Source organism: Topomyia yanbarensis, chromosome 3 (genome assembly GCF_030247195.1).
Source record: "Topomyia yanbarensis strain Yona2022 chromosome 3, ASM3024719v1, whole genome shotgun sequence".
Taxonomy (NCBI): Eukaryota; Metazoa; Arthropoda; class Insecta; order Diptera; family Culicidae; genus Topomyia; species Topomyia yanbarensis.
Genome location: NC_080672.1, coordinates 374172389 through 374194656, shown reverse-complemented (window position 1 = coordinate 374194656; position 22268 = coordinate 374172389). Strand labels below are relative to the sequence as shown.

General features: G+C 44.5%; 1 protein-coding gene across 1 annotated transcript; it reads right to left on the bottom strand.

Annotated features, from left to right (window-relative positions):
• Positions 1-20279: 20279 nt before the first annotated feature.
• LOC131690504 (uncharacterized) lies at positions 20280-20863 on the bottom strand. Its single transcript, XM_058976335.1, has 2 exons — positions 20727-20863; positions 20280-20659 (listed from the first exon to the last, which is right to left on the bottom strand). Exons 1-2 carry the CDS (start codon positions 20736-20738, stop codon positions 20381-20383), a joined length of 291 nt encoding a protein of 96 aa, XP_058832318.1. The 5' UTR covers positions 20739-20863; the 3' UTR covers positions 20280-20380.
• Between the last annotated feature and the right edge of the window lie 1405 nt (positions 20864-22268).

Sequence of the window (22268 nt, the reverse complement as noted above, 5' to 3'; positions counted from 1 at the left end):
GGAAAACGTGTTAAGAGTCAGGCGTACCCAAAAAAATGAGATGCTCCTCGAGCTTAAGAAGAATACTACGACTAGTAGCTCTGCCTTGCAGGAGACTATAACTAAATCAATGGGCGGAAAGGCAGAAGTTAAAGCCTTAAGCCCGGAGATGGTAATCGTGTGCAAAGACCTCGACGAAATAACGACGGAAGACGAGCTGAGAGGTGCTATGAAGCAGCAGTGCAAACTGGGCGAGGTGCACATGACGATCCGGTTAAGGAAGGGATACGGAGGAACGCAGATAGCGATGACACGTTTACCGGTAACCGCTGCAGACAAGGCACTGGAGGTAGGTAAGGTTACAGTTGGATGGTCGAGATGCCTACTGAGAGCCGCCCCACGAGTAAACAAACAAGCAGAGAAATGCTTCAAATGTTTAGGCTTTGGACATTTAGCAGGGGCTTGCAAAGGCCCGGACAGATCCGGGATGTGCTGGAAATGCGGAGAGACGGGCCATCTTGCGAGAGACTGCACGCAGAGGCCGAAGTGCTTGCTTTGCACCCCAGCGGAAGGAAACGACCATCAGACGGGTGGCTTTAAATGCCCAGCGTACAAGAAGGCGACTGCAGGCCAACGGTGATGGAGATGACCCAGATAAACCTGAATCACTGTGATACCGCACAGCAACTGTTGTGGCAGTCTACGACAGAAACTATGTGCGATGTCGCTTTGATCGCAGAGCCTTATCAAGTCCCCCCTAATAACGGTAACTGGGTGGCGGATAGATCAGGAACCGCAGCGATACAAGTAATGGGAAGATTCCCTATCCAAGAAGTGGTAGAACGTTCCTATGAGGGTTTCGTGATAGCCAAAATCAACGGCATCTTCGTATGTAGCTGTTACGCTCCCCCAAGGTGGACAGTAGAGCAGTTCAGCCTAATGCTGGAGCAGTTAACCGAGCAGTTGATCGATCGGAAGCCGGTAGTCATTGGTGGTGACTTCAACGCCTGGGCTGTGGAATGGGGCAGTAGAGTAACCAACACAAGAGGGTGTATCCTGCAGGAAGCTCTAGCGAAGTTAGACGTACGATTGTGCAATGAAGGCTCTGTTAGTACATTTCGGAGAGACGGGAGGGAGTCCATCATAGACGTCACATTCTGTAGTCCCTCATTGACGGCGAACATGAATTGGAGAGTATGCGAAACGTATACGCATAGTGACCACCAGGAGATTCGCTACCGTATCGGCCAACGGAACCCCGCGGCAGTACAGAGAAGGGTGACCGGCGAACGAAAGTGGAAGACGAAAGCCTTCAACAAAGACCTCTTTGTTGAGGCACTCCGGCCGAACGGCGGGACCGAGAACGTGGATGCGGCTGACCTAACAAGAAGGATTGTGGCGGCTTGTGACGCCACAATGCCGCGAAAACTGGAACCACGCAACAAACGGCGTCCAGCTTACTGGTGGAACGAGACGCTTAGTACGTTACGCGCTGCTTGTCTCAGAGCCAGAAGGCGGGCCCAAAGAGCAAGGTCGGAACCAGATAGAGAAGAGCATAAGGCATCGTTTCGGGAAGCTAGGGCCGCTCTAAAACGGGAGATCAGACTTAGCAAGTCAGAGTGCCACAAGGAGCTATGCCGAGAAGTAGACGCCAATCCCTGGGGTGACGCATACCGAGTCGTGATGGCGAAAATGAAGGGTCCAACGACGCCAGTCGAAATGTGTCCGAGCAAGCTGAAGATAATCGTCGAGGGTCTTTTCCCGAAGCACGATCCGACTATATGGCCACCGTCACCGCACGGCGAGGAAGAAGGAACAAACATGGATCGGCAAGTGACTAACGACGAGCTAGTAGAAGCATCGAAGCGCCTAAAACCAAAGAAAGCCCCTGGTCCGGATGGAATACCAAACGTGGTACTGAAAGCTGCGATCCTGGCATATCCGGACATGTTCAGGATAGTGATGCAGAAGTGCCTAAATGAAGGCAACTTCCCCGAAATGTGGAAGGTCCAGAAGCTGGTGTTGCTGCCGAAGCCAGGGAAGCCACCTGGCGACCCGACCTCGTACAGACCCATATGCCTGCTGGATACACTCGGAAAACTCCTGGAAAGGATCATTCTTAACAGGTTGACGAAATTCACGGAAGGTGAGCGCGGACTGTCCAAGAGGCAGTTTGGTTTCCGCAAAGGAGCATCGACAGTGGATGCAATTCGGATAGTGCTCGAGAGTGCCGAGAAGTCATCTAAACAGAAGCGAAGAGGAGATCGATACTGCGCTGTGGTCACGATAGATGTGAAGAACGCGTTCAACAGTGCCAGCTGGGAAGCCATCGCTGCAGCGCTGCATAGAATGAGGGTTCCCGACTATCTGTGCCAGATCCTGAAGAGCTACTTTCAGAGCAGAGTGCTACTGTACGAGACGAGCGAAGGACAGAAGTCATTGCGTGTCACAGCGGGCGTTCCTCAGGGCTCCATTCTCGGTCCAACCCTTTGGAACGGGATGTACGATGGGGTGTTAACGCTGCAGCTGCCTAGGAAAGTGAAAATCGTAGGTTTCGCGGACGACGTGTCACTAACGGTGATGGGTGAGACACTTGAAGAAGTGGAGGTGTCGGTGACGGAGACAATAGACGCGATCGAGAGCTGGATGAACGGGGTTAAGCTGCAAATAGCTCGCCACAAGACGGAGGTGTTGTTGGTCAGTAACTGCAGATCGGTCCAACGGATGCAGATCGACGTCGGAGGGCACGTGATTGCATCGAAACGTGCATTGAAGCAATTGGGAGTTATAATCGACGACCGGTTGAGCTTCAACAACCACGTTGATTACGCCTGTGGAAAGTCGGCGAAGGCAACGAACGCAATAGCGAGAATCATGCCAAACGTCGGCGGTCCGAGAAGCAGCACGAGACGTCTGCTATCTACTGTTTCGTCATCGATACTCCGATATGGGGTTCCTGCCTGGAGTGCTGCGCTGAAAACCAAGCGGAACCGTGAAAAGCTAAACAGGACATTCCGACTGATGGCCGTACGAGTCGCGAGTGCCTACAGAACAATATCGTCGGAGGCAGTATGCGTTATCGCCGGGATGATCCCCATCTGCATTACCCTGGCGGAGGACGTGGAATGCTATCAGCGGAGAAATGCACGTAACGCTAGGAGACAGGTTCGAGCGGACTCGTTGGCTAAATGGCAACAGGAGTGGGACAACGCGGAGAAAGGAAGGTGGACCCACCGACTCATCCCAAATGTATCGGCCTGGGTACATAGGAAGCATGAAGAGGTGAACTTCCATTTGACGCAGTTTTTGTCCGGGCACGGATGCTTCCGGAAGTACTTGCATCGGTTTGGACATGCTTCGTCACCCCTTTGCCCGGGTTGTGCGACCGTGCAGGAGACACCGGAACACGTGGTCTTCGAATGCCCTAGATTCGAAGAAGTTCGTAGGAGTATACCTGGTATGACAGCGGACAATATCGTCGAAGAGATGTGCCGTGACGAACATACCTGGGACGCTGTCAACAGAGTGGTCTCGAGCATACTCTCCGAGTTGCAGAGGAAGTGGCGTAGAGACCAACAAGAAACCGCAAATCGGGTTTCGAGAGAAACTCCGCCGCCGGGGAACTCTCCAACTGTGTAGACTAGGTCCACCGCCGGGGACCAGTTGAGTAGTGCGTGATGTAGCACCGAGTTGGGTCGTCGGGGCGCCTGGGAACCGGACGTCAAGCTTCACCGGAATCGCTGAACCGACCTCGACATCCTTCCGGGTAGCTCGTGAGTAGGCTATATCCACCGCCGGGGATTGGACCGAGTAGACCGCGTCGCAGAGCTAGCAGTGGGTCGTTGGGGCGCCGGTGAACCGGAAGTTACGCTCCAACCGGAATCGCCGGATAGACCTCAGCATCTACTGTATGGCCCGTTCAGTAGGCTAGATCCACCGCCGGGGACTAGATCGAGTAGATCGGGCGAAACGGAACGAGAGGAAGCCAAAGAGCTCATGAAATTGTGGTGCTAAAACAAAAGAAGAATCGGTACCGGGGGAGCCTCCTTCGCCGGGGAACTCTCCGTCGGCGTAAGCTAGATCCACCGCCGGGGACTAGACTGAGTAGACCGCGACGAAATACCACCAGTCGCAGGTCGTCGGGGCATCAGCGAACCGGACGCTCTGCTCCACCGGAATCGCCGAACTGACCTCGACATCTGGTTGGTTGGCTCGGTTTCGGGAGAACTTCTCTCGCCGGGGAATTCTCCGTCGGAGTAGGCTAGGTCCATCGTCGGGGACTAGACCGAGTAGTTCGCGAACAAGTCTGGTGCTCAAAGAGTAAACGGCGTTGAATGGTGCGAGAAGGGAGTTGCGGTGCTAACCGGCACAAGCGAGCCGCAGGGCTCGGTGAATTAGACAGTCAGAAGTTTGCCGCTCAGACTGTACTCGTAGGGGAGGAGTACTAAGCCTCGACTCACAGCCAGCTTTCCGACTGCCATGCAGAGCTTGCCAGTCTGTGTGGATGGTAGAGAATTGGTGGTGTGTAGAGGAGTGGGGCTGTCACCCTACGGAAGAAACGAACTAGGAAGTAGTTGAATTAGAGTGCGTGCTATGCACATAAAAACCCCTCCCCGAAGTAATGCCGTAAGGTAGTGCCGGGGAGGAATCAGGTTCTGGGCAAGAGCAGTGGTTTTTAGCGGGTCGGGTGATGGCAGCCCAAACCCGTTCCCTGACAATGGGGTTTTTGTACATTTTTCCTCACTCAGGGTTTTTCTGAAAATTTTTTTACTGCTCTCAAAAAAAAAAAAAAAAAAAAAAAAAAAAACATACATACATACATACATACATACATACATACATACATACATACATACATACATACATACATACATACATACATATATACATACATACATACATACATACATACATACATACATACATACATACATACATACATACATACATACATACATACATACATACATACATACATACATACATACATACATACATACATACATACAGAAGAGCATAAGGCATCGTTTCGGGAAGCTAGGGCCGCTCTAAAACGGGAGATCAGACTTAGCAAGTCAGAGTGCCACAAGGAGCTATGCCGAGAAGTAGACGCCAATCCCTGGGGTGACGCATACCGAGTCGTGATGGCGAAAATGAAGGGTCCAACGACGCCAGTCGAAATGTGTCCGAGCAAGCTGAAGATAATCGTCGAGGGTCTTTTCCCGAAGCACGATCCAACTATATGGCCACCGTCACCGCACGGCGAGGAAGAAGGAACAAACATGGATCGGCAAGTGACTAACGACGAGCTAGTAGAAGCATCGAAGCGCCTAAAACCAAAGAAAGCCCCTGGTCCGGATGGAATACCAAACGTGGTACTGAAAGCTGCGATCCTGGCATATCCGGACATGTTCAGGATAGTGATGCAGAAGTGCCTAAATGAAGGCAACTTCCCCGAAATGTGGAAGGTCCAGAAGCTGGTGTTGCTGCCGAAGCCAGGGAAGCCACCTGGCGACCCGACCTCGTACAGACCCATATGCCTGCTGGATACACTCGGAAAACTCCTGGAAAGGATCATTCTTAACAGGTTGACGAAATTCACGGAAGGTGAGCGCGGACTGTCCAAGAGGCAGTTTGGTTTCCGCAAAGGAGCATCGACAGTGGATGCAATTCGGATAGTGCTCGAGAGTGCCGAGAAGTCATCTAAACAGAAGCGAAGAGGAGATCGATACTGCGCTGTGGTCACGATAGATGTGAAGAACGCGTTCAACAGTGCCAGCTGGGAAGCCATCGCTGCAGCGCTGCATAGAATGAGGGTTCCCGACTATCTGTGCCAGATCCTGAAGAGCTACTTTCAGAGCAGAGTGCTACTGTACGAGACGAGCGAAGGACAGAAGTCATTGCGTGTCACAGCGGGCGTTCCTCAGGGCTCCATTCTCGGTCCAACCCTTTGGAACGGGATGTACGATGGGGTGTTAACGCTGCAGCTGCCTAGGAAAGTGAAAATCGTAGGTTTCGCGGACGACGTGTCACTAACGGTGATGGGTGAGACACTTGAAGAAGTGGAGGTGTCGGTGACGGAGACAATAGACGCGATCGAGAGCTGGATGAACGGGGTTAAGCTGCAAATAGCTCGCCACAAGACGGAGGTGTTGTTGGTCAGTAACTGCAGATCGGTCCAACGGATGCAGATCGACGTCGGAGGGCACGTGATTGCATCGAAACGTGCATTGAAGCAATTGGGAGTTATAATCGACGACCGGTTGAGCTTCAACAACCACGTTGATTACGCCTGTGGAAAGTCGGCGAAGGCAACGAACGCAATAGCGAGAATCATGCCAAACGTCGGCGGTCCGAGAAGCAGCACGAGACGTCTGCTATCTACTGTTTCGTCATCGATACTCCGATATGGGGTTCCTGCCTGGAGTGCTGCGCTGAAAACCAAGCGGAACCGTGAAAAGCTAAACAGGACATTCCGACTGATGGCCGTACGAGTCGCGAGTGCCTACAGAACAATATCGTCGGAGGCAGTATGCGTTATCGCCGGGATGATCCCCATCTGCATTACCCTGGCGGAGGACGTGGAATGCTATCAGCGGAGAAATGCACGTAACGCTAGGAGACAGGTTCGAGCGGACTCGTTGGCTAAATGGCAACAGGAGTGGGACAACGCGGAGAAAGGAAGGTGGACCCACCGACTCATCCCAAATGTATCGGCCTGGGTACATAGGAAGCATGGAGAGGTGAACTTCCATTTGACGCAGTTTTTGTCCGGGCACGGATGCTTCCGGAAGTACTTGCATCGGTTTGGACATGCTTCGTCACCCCTTTGCCCGGGTTGTGCGACCGTGCAGGAGACACCGGAACACGGGTTTCGAGAGAAATTCCGCCGCCGGGGAACTCTCCAACTGTGTAGACTAGGTCCACCGCCGGGGACCAGTTGAGTAGTGCGTGATGTAGCACCGAGTTGGGTCGTCGGGGCGCCTGGGAACCGGACGTCAAGCTTCACCGGAATCGCTGAACCGACCTCGACATCCTTCCGGGTAGCTCGTGAGTAGGCTATATCCACCGCCGGGGATTGGACCGAGTAGACCGCGTCGCAGAGCTAGCAGTGGGTCGTTGGGGCGCCGGTGAACCGGAAGTTACGCTCCAACCGGAATCGCCGGATAGACCTCAGCACCTACTATATGGCCCGTTGAGTAGGCTAGATCCACCGCCGGGGACTAGATCGAGTAGATCGGGCGAAACGGAACGAGAGGAAGCCAAAGAGCTCATGAAATTGTGGTGCTAAAACAAAAGAAGAATCGGTACCGGGGGAGCCTCCTTCGCCGGGGAACTCTCCGTCGGCGTAAGCTAGATCCACCGCCGGGGACTAGACTGAGTAGACCGCGACGAAATACCACCAGTCGCAGGTCGTCGGGGCACCAGCGAACCGGACGCTCTGCTCCACCGGAATCGCCGAACTGACCTCGACATCTGGTTGGTTGGCTCGGTTTCGGGAGAACTTCTCTCGCCGGGGAATTCTCCGTCGGAGTAGGCTAGGTCCATCGTCGGGGACTAGACCGAGTAGTTCGCGAACAAGTCTGGTGCTCAAAGAGTAAACGGCGTTGAATGGTGCGAGAAGGGAGTTGCGGTGCTAACCGGCACAAGCGAGCCGCAGGGCTCAGTGAATTAGACAGTCAGAAGTTTGCCGCTCAGACTGTACTCGTAGGGGAGGAGTACTAAGCCTCGACTCACAGCCAGCTTTCCGACTGCCATGCAGAGCTTGCCAGTCTGTGTGGATGGTAGAGAATTGGTGGTGTGTAGAGGAGTGGGGCTGTAACCCTACGGAAGAAACGAACTAGGAAGTAGTTGAATTAGAGTGCGTGCTATGCACATAAAAACCCCTCCCCGAAGTAATGCCGTAAGGTAGTGCCGGGGAGGAATCAGGTTCTGGGCAAGAGCAGTGGTTTTTAGCGGGTCGGGTGATGGCAGCCCAAACCCGTTCCCTGACAATGGGGTTTTTGTACATTTTTCCTCACTCAGGGTTTTTCTGAAAATTTTTTTACTGCTCTCAAAAAAAAAAAAAAAAAAAAAAAAAAAAAACATACATACATACATACATACATACATACATACATACATACATACATACATACATACATACATACATACATACATACATACATACATACATACATACATACATACATACATACATACATACATACATACATACATACATACATACATACATACATACATACATACATACATACATACATACATACATACATACATACATACATACATACATACATACATACATACATACATACATACATACATACATACATACATACATACATACATACATACATACATACATACATACATACATACATACATACATACATACATACATACATACATACATACATACATACATACATACATACATACATACATACATACATACATACATACATACATACATACATACATACATACATACATACATACATACATACATACATACATACATACATACATACATACATACATACATACATACATACATACATACATACATACATACATACATACATACATACATACATACATACATACATACATACATACATACATACATACATACATACATACACACATACATACACAGATATTTTGCGATCTCGGCGAACTGAGTCGAATGTTATATGAGACTCGGCCCTCCGGGCCTTGGTTAGAAAGTCGGTTTTTGGAGCAATTGCATAACCTTTCTATATGAGAAAGGCAAAAGAATAATATTTAATTATGCAAAATTCCCAAGTGGGAAAAATTTTGGACAAGACCAATTTCTTTGTGCATGAGGGCACATGCCTTACATGAAGTATGGTTTTTTTTTGTTTTAGTGTTTCGGATTCTCCTCGTCAGTAACTAGCACCATTCCAGGCGTTTGGTACTCATACCAAAAGACAGTTTCGGTTCATATTCCTCGTCGGCAAACAGAACCTCTGTGCTTACTATCGAGACATCACTCGGTATAAGCCAGTGGTTTAGTGTTCACGCAAGACGTGTGACTTTTTGGAATTTAGTGTCTAACTAGTGCTAATTTGGGTACTAGTTCAGATACATAGTCTAACTGGACACCCAGATGGTGCTAGTTACTGACGAGGAGAATCCGAAACACTAAAACAAAAAAACCATACTTAATATTTAATTAGCTTAATCAGCGTGAGTTCAATGTTATCTTCATGTGACTATATTTTGAAATGTTGGTGGAATGGGTTTGAAAGTGGAGGGAATGGGGGGTTAGTAGAGTAAGACTGGAGGATGCGTCAGAAACCCTTCATCTTATTTTGGTATCCGGGGTGGATAAAGGAAATGCGGGCGTGAGGGTTGTCCAAGGGGAGGAGAGTGATGAAGGAAGGAGGTGTAAGGGCAAGGCGGGGGGGGGGGGGGCGACGACGAAATACTCAACTGCATATTTTGCCTTCCATTTGAGACTTGGTTTGAGAAAATCGGTTCAGTCATCACCGAAGAACCGATGTGACTTTAATTGTAGAATATGCCCGGACTTCCGGAATCGTCGATAGTGGACAATATATTCAAAGAATGTTTTATTGGCAATCAGTGATCTAGATCTGCGATTAGAAGTAATTTGGTGACCATTTCAATAGTTTTTAGCCTCTGAGGTATTACGATTGTACCGATTTATATGGGAAATTCCAGTGTATCCTTACTAACACCCCTGTAACTCCGGAAGCAAGAGTCAGAACCGAATGAAATTCAGCAGCAGTCAATGGTATTACTGTATCTTTCATTTGAAATCAAGTTTGTAAAAATCGGTAGAGAATTCGTTGGGGAATGGGTGTGATATTAGCTTAGGAACTTGGCGGGTTGCCCGGGGGCGTCATGAACCGTCATAGGTGGCCAATGTGGTCAAAGCTGCTTTGATTGATCATTAGTGATCCAGACCCGCAAACTAGAGTAATGTTACATCAATTTTAATATGTTTTACATCATTTGAACATCATGGTGGTACCAGTTTATATGGTAATTTGCTGTGTGACCGCACTCTTCAACCCGTAACTCCGGAACCGGAAGATGAAACTAAGTTTGCGAAAATCGGTTCAGCCATCTCTGAGAAAATTGTGTGAGTTTAAATGACACACACACATACACACACAGACATTTGCCAATCTCGACGAACTGAATCGAATGGTGTATGACACTCGGCCCTCCGGGCCTCGGTTAAAAAGTCGATTTTTACAGTGATTGCATAGCCTTTCTTTATATGAGAAAGGCAAAAATGTACAGTTCCCAAGCCTCTAAAAATCTCTCGAAGTAAGTATTTGCGAGAAATCAACTCATAAAAAAATAATAAAAGAAAACCAACTTTTCAAGAACCATCACAATTTTATTTGAAAAATCATAACACAGGAACCATTGGAGATAGTCATATAGTATGTTCTGGAGAGTTGCTTCAATTTAATTGTTTCATATCTGTGTAGAGCACCATGTAGCTAAATTTCACAAACCTAAAAAAATGATAGTTTGAACATCCTAATCACAAGGACCACCCAAATACAACTAATATGAAAAAAATAGCTAAAAAGTTTTTTTTTTGTTTGACTTAAGTGCCAATACCTTATTCAGGACTGGTGGTATCCAACGGGGAAAAAGATCGAAAATAGTGAGTGAAGCTTAGCAATCATGTGAAAAAAATTCCCCCTAGAGGCTAGATTCAAACTCGCAACCTTTGAGACTCCCGCCCAATACACTATCCCTTATGCTATCCCTAGATATGATGACATCCCAGAAAGAACATATGATTATCCCACTAACGACGGTGGTCGTACCCTGCCTGCAAAGCGAGAATCACACACAATGGCAGCTGACCACCCCAACACATTTGATCTATTTAATTTTCCCGCTAGATACCAAGGCCCGGGTTTTTATTATCGTCTGATGTCTAATTTTTAGTTCATTACCCATCGTACTTCGGTGGGTGATAGAGCTAATGAAGCCTGTCGATTTCTGGTGCCCAGTGAACAGAGGTATGACGGGAGCGAACCCATCGTTAGAATTAATCTAATAATTCATTTTTTTTTTAGTTTTGACTTAAGTGCCAATACCTTATTCAGGACTGGTGGTATCCGACGGGGAAAACGATCGAAAATGGTGAATGAAGCTAAGCAATCATGTGAAAAAATCCCCCGGAGGCGAGATTCGAACCAACCTGTTTTCGTTTACAACAAATGTACTCGATAGCTTCGCTGAGAGATTGCAAACCGATGCTATTTGCATGGATCTATTTGCGGTCTTCGACAAAATCAACCATGGTATCGCAATAGCGACACTGTATAAACTAGGTATTCATGGAGAATTTCTGCGCTGGTTTCTTTCCTACCTCGATCGAAGACAAGTCCAAATCCGCCTTAAGGACTATCTATCTGAACAATTTCTCGCTACATCCGGCATCCCATAAGGAAGTACTCTCGGTCCAGTAATATTCCTCCTCTACTTTGATGACGGCAATATCAAATTACAAACACCCCGTCTTACTTTAGCCGATGACATGAAGATTTTGCCACGAATACGGAACAAAACCGATGCCAAATTTCTTCAGAGTGAACTGGAGAACTTTATTGCGTGGTGGAATCTAAACAGAATAGTTTTAAGCCCGAGTAAATGTTCAGTCGTCACGTTCTCGCGGAAACGCCATCAGACTCAGTTTAACTACCTGATATATATTGTAGTTACACATTAGAGGTTAGTACACTACTGTCAGTTGATCTGACTGTCTCATTCTAGTTTACCAGTGCCAAAGTTCGGATATGTTTTAGTGCGTTAAAGAAAAGTCCCTCTAAAGCTGTTTCTCCGATTCTTTAGCTATTCGCGGTCCTCCTTGTACAGACAGGTCTGTCCGATCACAGGAAGATCGTAAGTAAAATCATATATAAAACACTACCTGCTAGGCTCGAGCATTCTAGGACATCTCAAATCAGGAATCTCGGAGTCATCACTAACGTTCAAACCACATACTTCATACATCGTGGATAACGCATCAAGACGACTTGAGTTCATCTTCCGAATAGCGGGAAAACTTCAGGGACATATACTGTCTAAAATTGCTCCATTGCGCATTGGTTCGCTTAGCGCTAGAATATTGTTCTGTTGTTTTGAATCTGTACTACCAGAACGGCGTTGACAGAATGGAGGCTTTCCAACGCCGATTCATACGCTTTGCAGTTCGACCACTTCCTTGGCGAAACAGATTCCAGCGACCGAGCCATAAAAAACATTGTCAGTTAATACAACTCGATACTCCAGGTATCTGGAGGGACTGCTCTCGATCCCTGTTCGTCTCGGACTTACCGTGTGCCAGGGTGAATTTCTCTACAATCCTTGGACGCGTGGATCTTCAAGGCCGCATTCAAGGTCTACGAAATAACTCTCTCCTGCGATAACCGTTCAGGAAAACCAACTATGGTAGTCAGAGCGCTGTTACTTGACCAGTGTATGTGATTAGTTCTAACAGCCACCATTGGGACCACGAGGTCTGGAGAGGGTTCCCTTGAAAACTTTATCAGTGAGTGATGTTTGTGCATACAATATGCAGGCATATGTTTTTATACGTATGCTATGCTGTTTTTTAAATATACGTTAAATTAAATTTAAAAAATGCCCCTTCACTCAAAACACAATTGCTATGGCTCTGATTAGGGTACAGTCACCCTATCGCCAATATGCGCTATACTGCAAGACCAAGTTTCACAATACTTCGGTTCCAGATTGGCGTGTGTCATTCGAACGAATGAATGAAGAATCTACGCACGTCATCGCGTCAATGGCACTGAACATGGTAGGTATGGCTGACATGATGACCTCCTTTTTTCGAACTTCTCGCTCTCGCTTGTTGATTTATTGTGCTCTAAATTAACACTATGGAATATGGACTAGATGAAGAATAGTGACATTTTATATATGTTAATATTTAAAGCAATAATGGTCGGTGCCAGGAAAAAACAAATCCGTTACTCAAACGAGAAGAATTAGCTGAGCTCCAATTAATATCCAATCCTCAACAAAAGTGATGGATATAGAAAAAACTACGCGATTTTAAGTTTTGAGGTGTACAGAGTTGCTTTGGAATTTTGTTATTGAGTCTTGAATTTTTATTTTCGATTTTTCACATATAATACTATAGAAATTTGAAAACTCTTGTGAGCAAAATAGAGTTTTTCCCATTTTTTGTTAACGACCTATTGAGTCGATTTGTCAACTGTTGTTACGGCATTTAATTAGCAAGGGACTGGAAGGTAAAGCATATTTTTCAATATTAAGAGCCATAGTACTCAAGGAGGAGCAAGGAGTTGAAGGAAGAAAGTTTAGAAAAGCGTGGAAAGGGTCATATGAGCAAGCTTAGAGTTTCCCGGCGACTTAACCCCCTTGTCTGCTACCGCAGGAGTCAGGATCTTTTGGCAGGAAATTTTTGAGGGACCAAAAACAAAAAACTACATCATTCAATGAGTTTCAACGTCGCAAATGCTTAATATGAAAGTTTGCCGTGACTTAACTTTTTGTCGGTTCCGACAGCATGAAGTACAAAGCTGCTTTACGCTCGTCCGGACATGCCCCAGATTCAAGTGCTTCGCATTTCTAATGCCAAAAGATCCCGACTCCTGCGGTAGCAGACAAAGGTTTATTCGCCGGGAAACTCTAAGCTTGCTCATATGACCCTTTCCACGCTTTTCTAAACCTTCTTCCTTCAACTCCTTGCTCTCCCTTGAGTACTATAGTTCTTAATATTGAAAAATATGCTTCACCTTCCAGTCCCTTGCTAACTAAATGCCGTAACAACAGTTGACAAATTGACTCAATAGGTCGTTAACAAAAAATGAGAAAAAACTTTAGTTTACTCACAAGACTTTACAAATTTCTATTGTAATGCGAAAAATCGAAAATAGAAATTCAAGATTCAATAAAAAATTCCACAGCAACTCTGTACAACTCAAATTTTAAAATCGCGTAGCTTTTTCTATATCCATCATTTTTGCTGAAAATTGGATATTAATTGGAGGTTACTGTACTGGACAAAGCTATTCAACTTCATTCGTTCGGTGACTCTCGGGCCGATAGATCGATCTTTCCAGTGTGGTGTAACGTTATAAAGAATAGTGCTAATCCGCTGTCAAGATTATATTGCGCATTCTCCGTCTTCTCCAGGGTACAGCATTTTTTTTCCTTCTTTTGTGTGTGCTTCTTTATAGTTAATCGGCCAACAAAGCAGTGAAATAATTTTTTTCTAGTAAGCCGCTTGGATACCGTTATATATAGAAGTTAAATACCGCTAAAATATTACATTCCCCATTATTGTCTATAATACCAACCTGCACTGGGCACTGGACCCGCGCAAAAATGACTTCCCCTGATAATGATATGCCTCAATATGAGAGGGATGTCGAAATAAAATCGCACCCACTCTCTGCAACCGGGCCATTTGTAATCTTTTTCCGAACCAAAGACAAGAAATGTTTAAATTTATTGCAGATTTCTCAAGTTCTGACGGAGCGATATTCGGCTGTGACAAAAATATCAAAAATTTGTCCTGATAAGCTTCGGGAGGTGGTAAATAGTTTGAAGCTTGTAAGTGATATTGCTGGCTACGGGCCTTTTTCGAAGGAGTATAGAATATATGTACCATCTAAGCAAGTCGAATGTAACGAGGTCGTCTCCGATTCGAGTTTGAATTACGCGGATCTGCTGACTGTTTTAAAGACCCCATGCTTCAGCCAGTGAAGTTACTGGACTGCAAACATTTGCATTCAGCAACAGTCGCAGCTGACCGGAAGAGGACACATCAACTCAGACTCTTGTCGGGTGACCTTCGCCGGTTCTTCTCTACCTATCTACCTCCTCTTTGGCAAGGTTCGTCTACCCGTTCACCTAATTATGCCGTGGGTCGTTAACAGCACAAATTGCAAATATTTGGGACCCACAGCCTCCCATTGTAGCAATAAGGTGCATAATGGGGCATGCGGGGTGAATCATGTGGATGACTCCTGGGAAAGGGATGTCGAAAAGTGTCTCTACTATAGGGGAAACCCACTTGATCTCCCGACATGTCCCGCGTACAAACCGAAGCGTTCCCTTTAGGGACTCTCTATGCGATCTTTCGCAGAAATGCTTTAGATAGCCACGACATCGGTCTCTACGAATATCTATACTAACTTGTCTACTGACGAAAGTGGTTCTGATGAACCTCAGGAGGAAACATCTTTTGCTGTACCTAGCAGCAATAGAAAAAGGAGGAACATTTCATCTCCTAAGCTTCGTTGTAAAGGCCAAAAATAACAACTCGAGGAAGGACTGGAGCAAAACCGAAGCAAGCAGCTCCTGGTCTTCTGAGCTCTGAAAAAGAGTTGCTAGCATTTCCTGGAACATCAAAAACCTTAAGTGTTTTCATATCTCATCCAGAGAGAGAAACCAGCGCTGGCTCCGTATTTTCACAGCATTAATCATTTCTGACCCTCTTAAAAGCATCCTGATACTCTTTCTCCCCGCAGTCAGGGGCGGATCCAGAAAAAAATTTCGGGAGGGGTCTGAAATTTCGATTTTAAAATAAACATTGTAGAATTCGTTATACATAATAACCTTATTTAATGGTTATGTGTTTTGTTGGTCAAATTTGGTTTGAAATGATTTTGAGTTGAAACTAATATTAAATTTAAACTAATTTCAAATTTTCTAACAAGCAACAAAATTTCGGAGGGGGTCCGGACCCCCAGGACCCTCCCCCTGGATCCGCCACTGCCCGCAGTAAAAACATTCCTGATGCAGTTGACTACCAAATGGCCTCCCCTTTTAGCGATTGTATCCTTCGGTGGCTAATTCATCAAACGAGGTTACGGATTTGATTACTGTGAAATTACAAAAGCATTATCCCGAAAATCGATTCTTTTAAAGTTTTACTAAAAAACTTGAAATGCGATGCATTTGCATTAGGCAAAACATGGCTTACTTCAGAAATAGATCTCAACTTTCATGATTTCAATACTATTCGCTTGGATCGAGAAGACTTTCATGGAGAAGTACTTTCGATGCTCAAAAAAATTTATTTTTTCGATCGAATTGACTTTCTCTCTAAACCAGGTATTGAAGTTGTCGCTTTTATGTCGATCATAAATACTATTGCTAACGGTTCATGGCCATCGAATACAGTTAATATTTCGCATGACATCACACGAAATATTAATTGGAAGAGCTAAGCGTTCGTGATATCCGGCCAAATCAAGTCCTCACAAGAGCTTCCTCCTGAGGAACAGTACACGTTCTTGGGAGGCTTGATTCTCAACATCGCAATTCAAGCTGAGACTAAACGTGTACTAGACGCGAATTCTCGCGGACGGTCTGCCGACCCGTGGTGTAGACGCCGCGTACAAAAACCGGAACGACGGGTTACCGGCTAGTTAACGAAAGTACGCGGCGTTAGAAACCGCGAATGAAAAGTTTGATGAAAGTCAAGAAACGGAGTTACTGCCGCCGGAGCGTTAACGGATTAACGAGAGAAACATCGATGGGCACTCTTTCTGGCACGGCCCGACGTATACGAAACCGAACCAATTATTTTTATTTACAAGAGCGAAGATCTACCGCGAAACACCTTTTTCGATTGTGGGGCTCTCACTTGCTCTTTTATCATGTAACAATACATTCCCAGAGCCAGACAGATTCAAATTTAGCTTGTTGAAGAATCTGCCAGACTCTGCCAAGAGAGGCTTGTTGTATTTATTTAACAAGTTTCTTAAGGGAAACATTGTCCCTCATGACTGCAGGCAAGTGAAGTTCATCGCTATCCAAAAAACCAGGAAAACCAGCCTCCGACCACAACTCAAAGCGACCGATTGCAATGTTGTCGTGTATCCGACAACTGGGTCGAAGCAAATGGCTTACTGTCAGATACACAGTTTGGCTTCCGCAAAGGCAAAGGGACGAACGATTGTCCTGCGTTGCTCTCAACAGTAATTCAAAAGACCTATACTAGCAAACATCAGATAGCATCAGTTTTCTTTAATTGTAACCGAACATTACAGGAATCAAACTACATTTTTGATGCGATTTTCATTCAATGAAAAAAAAATTAAGTTGCTTAAGATATGCTCAAAACATACACAAAACAAATTGAAAGTACAGCTTAAATACACAGAACAACACCGATGGGACTAGATGTTAAAAGGGCCCGATTGGAAAGGGCCATACCCAGGTCGAATCCTCGGGAACTAGACGTGTCTGAAGATTATATAGGGGAACTGTGGGTAAGATGGACAGGTTCGGTAAGACGGACATATGGTTATTTTAGGCATATAGCATATAAAGTTCAATTGCATTATATGAGTACTCTCTCTTTATGGATATCCTTGAATTATGAAGCACTCAGTAGGCCTTGAATATTGTTAAAAGCGAAAAATTTCAGTAAACATTGATAATCACTAGTGCATCTTCGTGCGGAAGTAATTTTTACGTCTCTGATTTTAAGGTTTATCGAGGAAAAAATCAATTTTTTTCGCGGATTTTTTCTTGTATTTCGATAATGTAACTCTTAAATGACATCTTCGTGGAAAATAACAGGTAAGTTCTTACACGAGTAAATAAGTGCGAGCGTTTAAAAAATATGTGTACTGGTGGGGCAAGACGGCCAGTCTTGATTAATTCTATTGATTCATCCTTATATGAATGTCTCGCGTGTAGAAATGAAATTCTAGCAGTCAAACGTGGAGAACCATCCAGTTAGCTGAAGTCTCACATGTAGAAGACAGCAAGATGTACGTTAATGTAACCGAGGCTGAATACGGAATTCCTGGGACCTGGAAAAGGTAGAAGACTTTGTGCAGGTCCCATATTCTGGCTATGTGTAATCGAGGAACTGATGTTACCAATTGCGTATTTAATATGTAACTTTCCAGTTTTGTATAAATGATTTGACTGATCATTAGAACTGATTGTATAGCCTCTATGAAAACGGAAAAAACGATATTAGAAAATACATCATTTACTTCAATTTTAAATTGAGCCCCAAAACATTATTTTTCACCTCAAATTGAACATATATATTAAGAAGAACCACAAACTATCCAAAACATCCGTTAGAAAAAGTAAATTTTAATATTTTGTATTGTGATCATCCTTCCGGCGACATGTCCGTCTTACCCCCACCATATGTCCGTTTCACCCGCAGTCTGGAAAAAGTGCAGATATTTCTTTGTTTTCTATTTCTTTCAAAAAAGATACTTGTTGATTTTTGTAACATAATCCCTCTGGGCACTCGAAAGCCAACATATGGAGCTACAACATAGAGTATCTCATGTTGACAAAAACATGCTTTTACTATTTTTTATTTGAGTATAACCTTAACATGTCCGTCTTACCCCCAGTTCCCCTACAGTTTTTCAAAACATAAAGGTGAAGTAAAAGTGTACCAGCCATTCAGGTTCTAAATTGATAGGCCATCGCTACTTAGCTCCAATTAAGGAATTGTCTTCACTTCACCACGGGACCTTTTGGTACTTACCATAATTTGGCATTCCCGGATGTTGCGAACTTCCGGAGACACACCGCACACGCATCGGCCTAGGTGACTTGACGGTCACCTACGTCTAACCGTAAAAGACCATTCTTCAGTCCTCTGGTCACCAACGAAAACCAGGGACAAATACTCTCGGGCAAAGGCCCAAAACACCAAGGAGAGCAACCCTTCTCGGTCTGGCAAAAGTCGGTATCGTCCGTCGCCAACCGATCTCGCCAACGAAGGAAGCCCCTTTTGGACACCTCGCCCAGAACGCCTTTCTGGGACCGCCATTTTACCCACCACCCCAACATCGAACCATACACCCTAGGAACTAGCCTTCACCATCTTGCAAGGAAGTTCATCGTGGCAACAGCAATTTCGGACCGAAACTGATCAGCGAGCGCTCACCGGTCCGTCTAGCTGCCAACAAAACATACAGTACGTTACGTACCAGTGAACCTACCAGTGATACCCATAACCCCACACGAACAGCTTACAATAAATTACACACGTTACGAAAGTTGAGTGTTTTCGTATAGCACAAGATCCGCGAAATCAATCCAGTTTGTCCAGTAGCGCGCCGAACCTGCGACTAAGTCCGAGTCACGTGCTGCTGAAGCTTGTCGGGTGAACCTTAAGTAACAGAATATTAAAGGGGTTTTTGATTTAGATAGATAGCTGTAAATCTCTCCTAGTTTTATCAAAAAAAATTATAATACCTAGGTTCAAGAAATTTCAAATGTAAAACAAAGGAATTGGCGCCTTCAAGCTAACGTTAAAGAGTAATATCAAATAAACGAACTGAATAAAAAAGGCTATAAAACTTTAAAGGTCAACATGACTTTTGAAAATCCTCTATTCTAAGCATTTGCGAGAAAGAGAGGCAACACATAACTTTATATGATAATATCTTTTTACTACAGTATCGGATTAATTTACAGTCGTGGCCAATCTTGATTCTTCCACCAAAAATATGTAATTGTGGATTTTGAGATGCACAATACGGTACGGGAATTTTTCTGATTTTGTTTCCATTGTCAATTTTTCATATATTTACATATACAAACTTAAAAAATGTTGTGAGTAAACCAGAAGCAATCGCCCAAGCTCATATTTGGCATCCGACCGCTTTGAGCGGTGTTCCGAAAAAAACCAATTTTAGTGCCGATTTAATGGTCATGTTCCGTAACAGGAAATAGCACCAATGCTTTGCATTAATTTCTGTCATTGACCGTAATATGGTAGATTGCTTTTGGATAATTAGCCTCATATTGTTTTAAGTATAAAAACTCTAGAAAGAGAACTGCGGAGACTCCATTTTGGATCGACTGGATTTGGGTTTAGCTGTTAAAAAAACCAATCGAACACTTCCCACGCCAAAGGCAGAGAGTGAAGCCAAAAAAAGTCGACCTATCGAACAAAATTAGAATCCAGCTTTGCCGCAGTGGTATCAGAGATGGATTCCAATTGTGCTCGATAGGTAGACTTTTTTTGACTTCACTTTTTGCGCAACTGTTCTCTATAAACTGTGCCCATACTTATAACATTGGACGTGTTGCCATACAATGCCGCGGCATACGTTGCCAAAAACGCTGTTTTTCGTTCCGCAGATCTCTTTCCAGAATTTTTCTATTTAAAACAATGCGAAGTTCATTTTTCAAAATCAATTTACCATCCTTGAGCTGTCGCTCATTTCACACAAACAAGCTCCTTTACGTCACCTCATATACCAATAAAACACCGACAATTATTCACGGAAAGATTTTATTGCACTATTTAACAACCTAGTCGTGGGAAGAGTCACAGGAAGAACGGGAAGGCGATCACAGAATCCAGAAAATCAAGGCTCTACTTGAGCAGAACAGTGCCTGGAGCGAGGGCAACAACCGACTCATAGGGTGAATACGCCAGCGGAGCGGTCAAGTACGGCGTTGAATAGGCAGCGATCAGCGGGGCCACACTGCCATGGAACGTCTGCTCGTAGACGGCCACGGGTACATCGAAATCACTGGTAACAACAACGTCCGGGTCAGCGACCACCACCGGGGCACTGTACGTAATTATGTCCGGCTTTGGGTTAGGTCGGGCGGACACCGAAGCGACAGCAATGATAACGAGCAGGCACATCTGCAAATCAAATGAGATTATTTATAAGTATTTGTTTATTGTTTACTGGTTGGTTGGTGCGTCTTACGATCTTGAACATTTTGGTGGCTGGCTTCCGGCGGAACTAGGGCTGTCTGCAGTTCAGTTATTGATTATGAATGATAAGTCTCTTCTTCCCGCTGGAGTTTTTATACTTTGATAATAACGATATTGCGATTTGAAATCATGCGGAAGGTGGGGAGGTAATAACTGACAAATAAAACGTGTATTCTTAGCACGTTCTTCAATCGTAGTACCTTTTTCGTAGACAGTTTTACGTGGCTAGTACAATCCAGCACACGAGAGAAATCATAATTACTTATGCATTCTTACAATCGTTTGCTCGTTCACGGGCGGCCAAAACTGTTTGGCTGGATATACCAGGCAACCCCGAACGAGCGCTTTATTTCTTAATATATGATGAATTAATTTATTTTGAATTGCTCACCTGCGTCACTATCATAAGTGGCTGAATTATTTGCAGAATAGATGTACACTGTCCATCCATAGATGGCACTGTTCCGTATTGTTCTGCACAGAATTTTTTAATTTAATTGAACTTTTCGTAGTAAGCAATTACATATCGTGCAGCAGCACCGGGGTTGTATTATCACGTTCACATTACCGGAAATCTTTACTGTAACCTTCCCGCAGCTGCGTGTGTGTAGGGGACCGCGGGGCAAGTCCGACACCTTAAGCGCAATAATTTTTCTAAAATTCCACAAAGCTCCTAAAATTGTATATTCTGTGCATAATCCTTGTTTAGGTGGTTCTTAACAAAATATAATTTTTTCAGCGTTTCAAAAAATTGAATTCATTAAAAATTATTGGTTGCCAAAAAATGGAGAAAATTGACATTTTAAAAACGCTGCGGGTAAGACCGACACCCCAAAGGGGCAAGAGCGACCCCCTTTTGAACTTTCTTTTTGTCCAATTTTTTCCATTAAAAATGTATTGTGTATGTGTGATAAAGTGCAATTATGTGTATATGAGTATGTGTGATGCAAACGCACGCTTTCTGTAGTTTAATCGCGTAACAAGAGGAAAAACATTCGAATACGTGGTGTTATGAATAAATATTGTTTAACGCATGGTTTATATTATGGTACGGGTTTTCTCAAATAATTCTTTCGAGTTTTATTGCCACTTGTATAGCCATTATAACGAAGAAGAGCTGTTTTGCAAGCAGATTATATACGCTGTTACTAGGACTCATTCACTTAGAAGTGACGCACGCTTCGTAGTAAGTTATCCGGTTCGTGTTGTGATTTTTCGGCACACTGTTGATCAATAATATGTTGGGATTTTTCGGAACACTGTTGATCAATAATCCGACGGTCAATGAAAATTTTTCATCAATATTATTTCAAAATCTCATATTAGATTATACTTTTCATTTCTTTTTGTAATATAACTATGAATCACGTTCAATTTAATTCCTAATTTTTTTTGGTCGGCTTGAGATAATACTGATAAATAAATGCAAAAAAAACATATTTTCAATTATTAACATGACGTAATTATAGTATAATTGAACACAACAAATATACCCAGTCGTTTGTATTGAATCAAAAACGAACCCATTCATCTA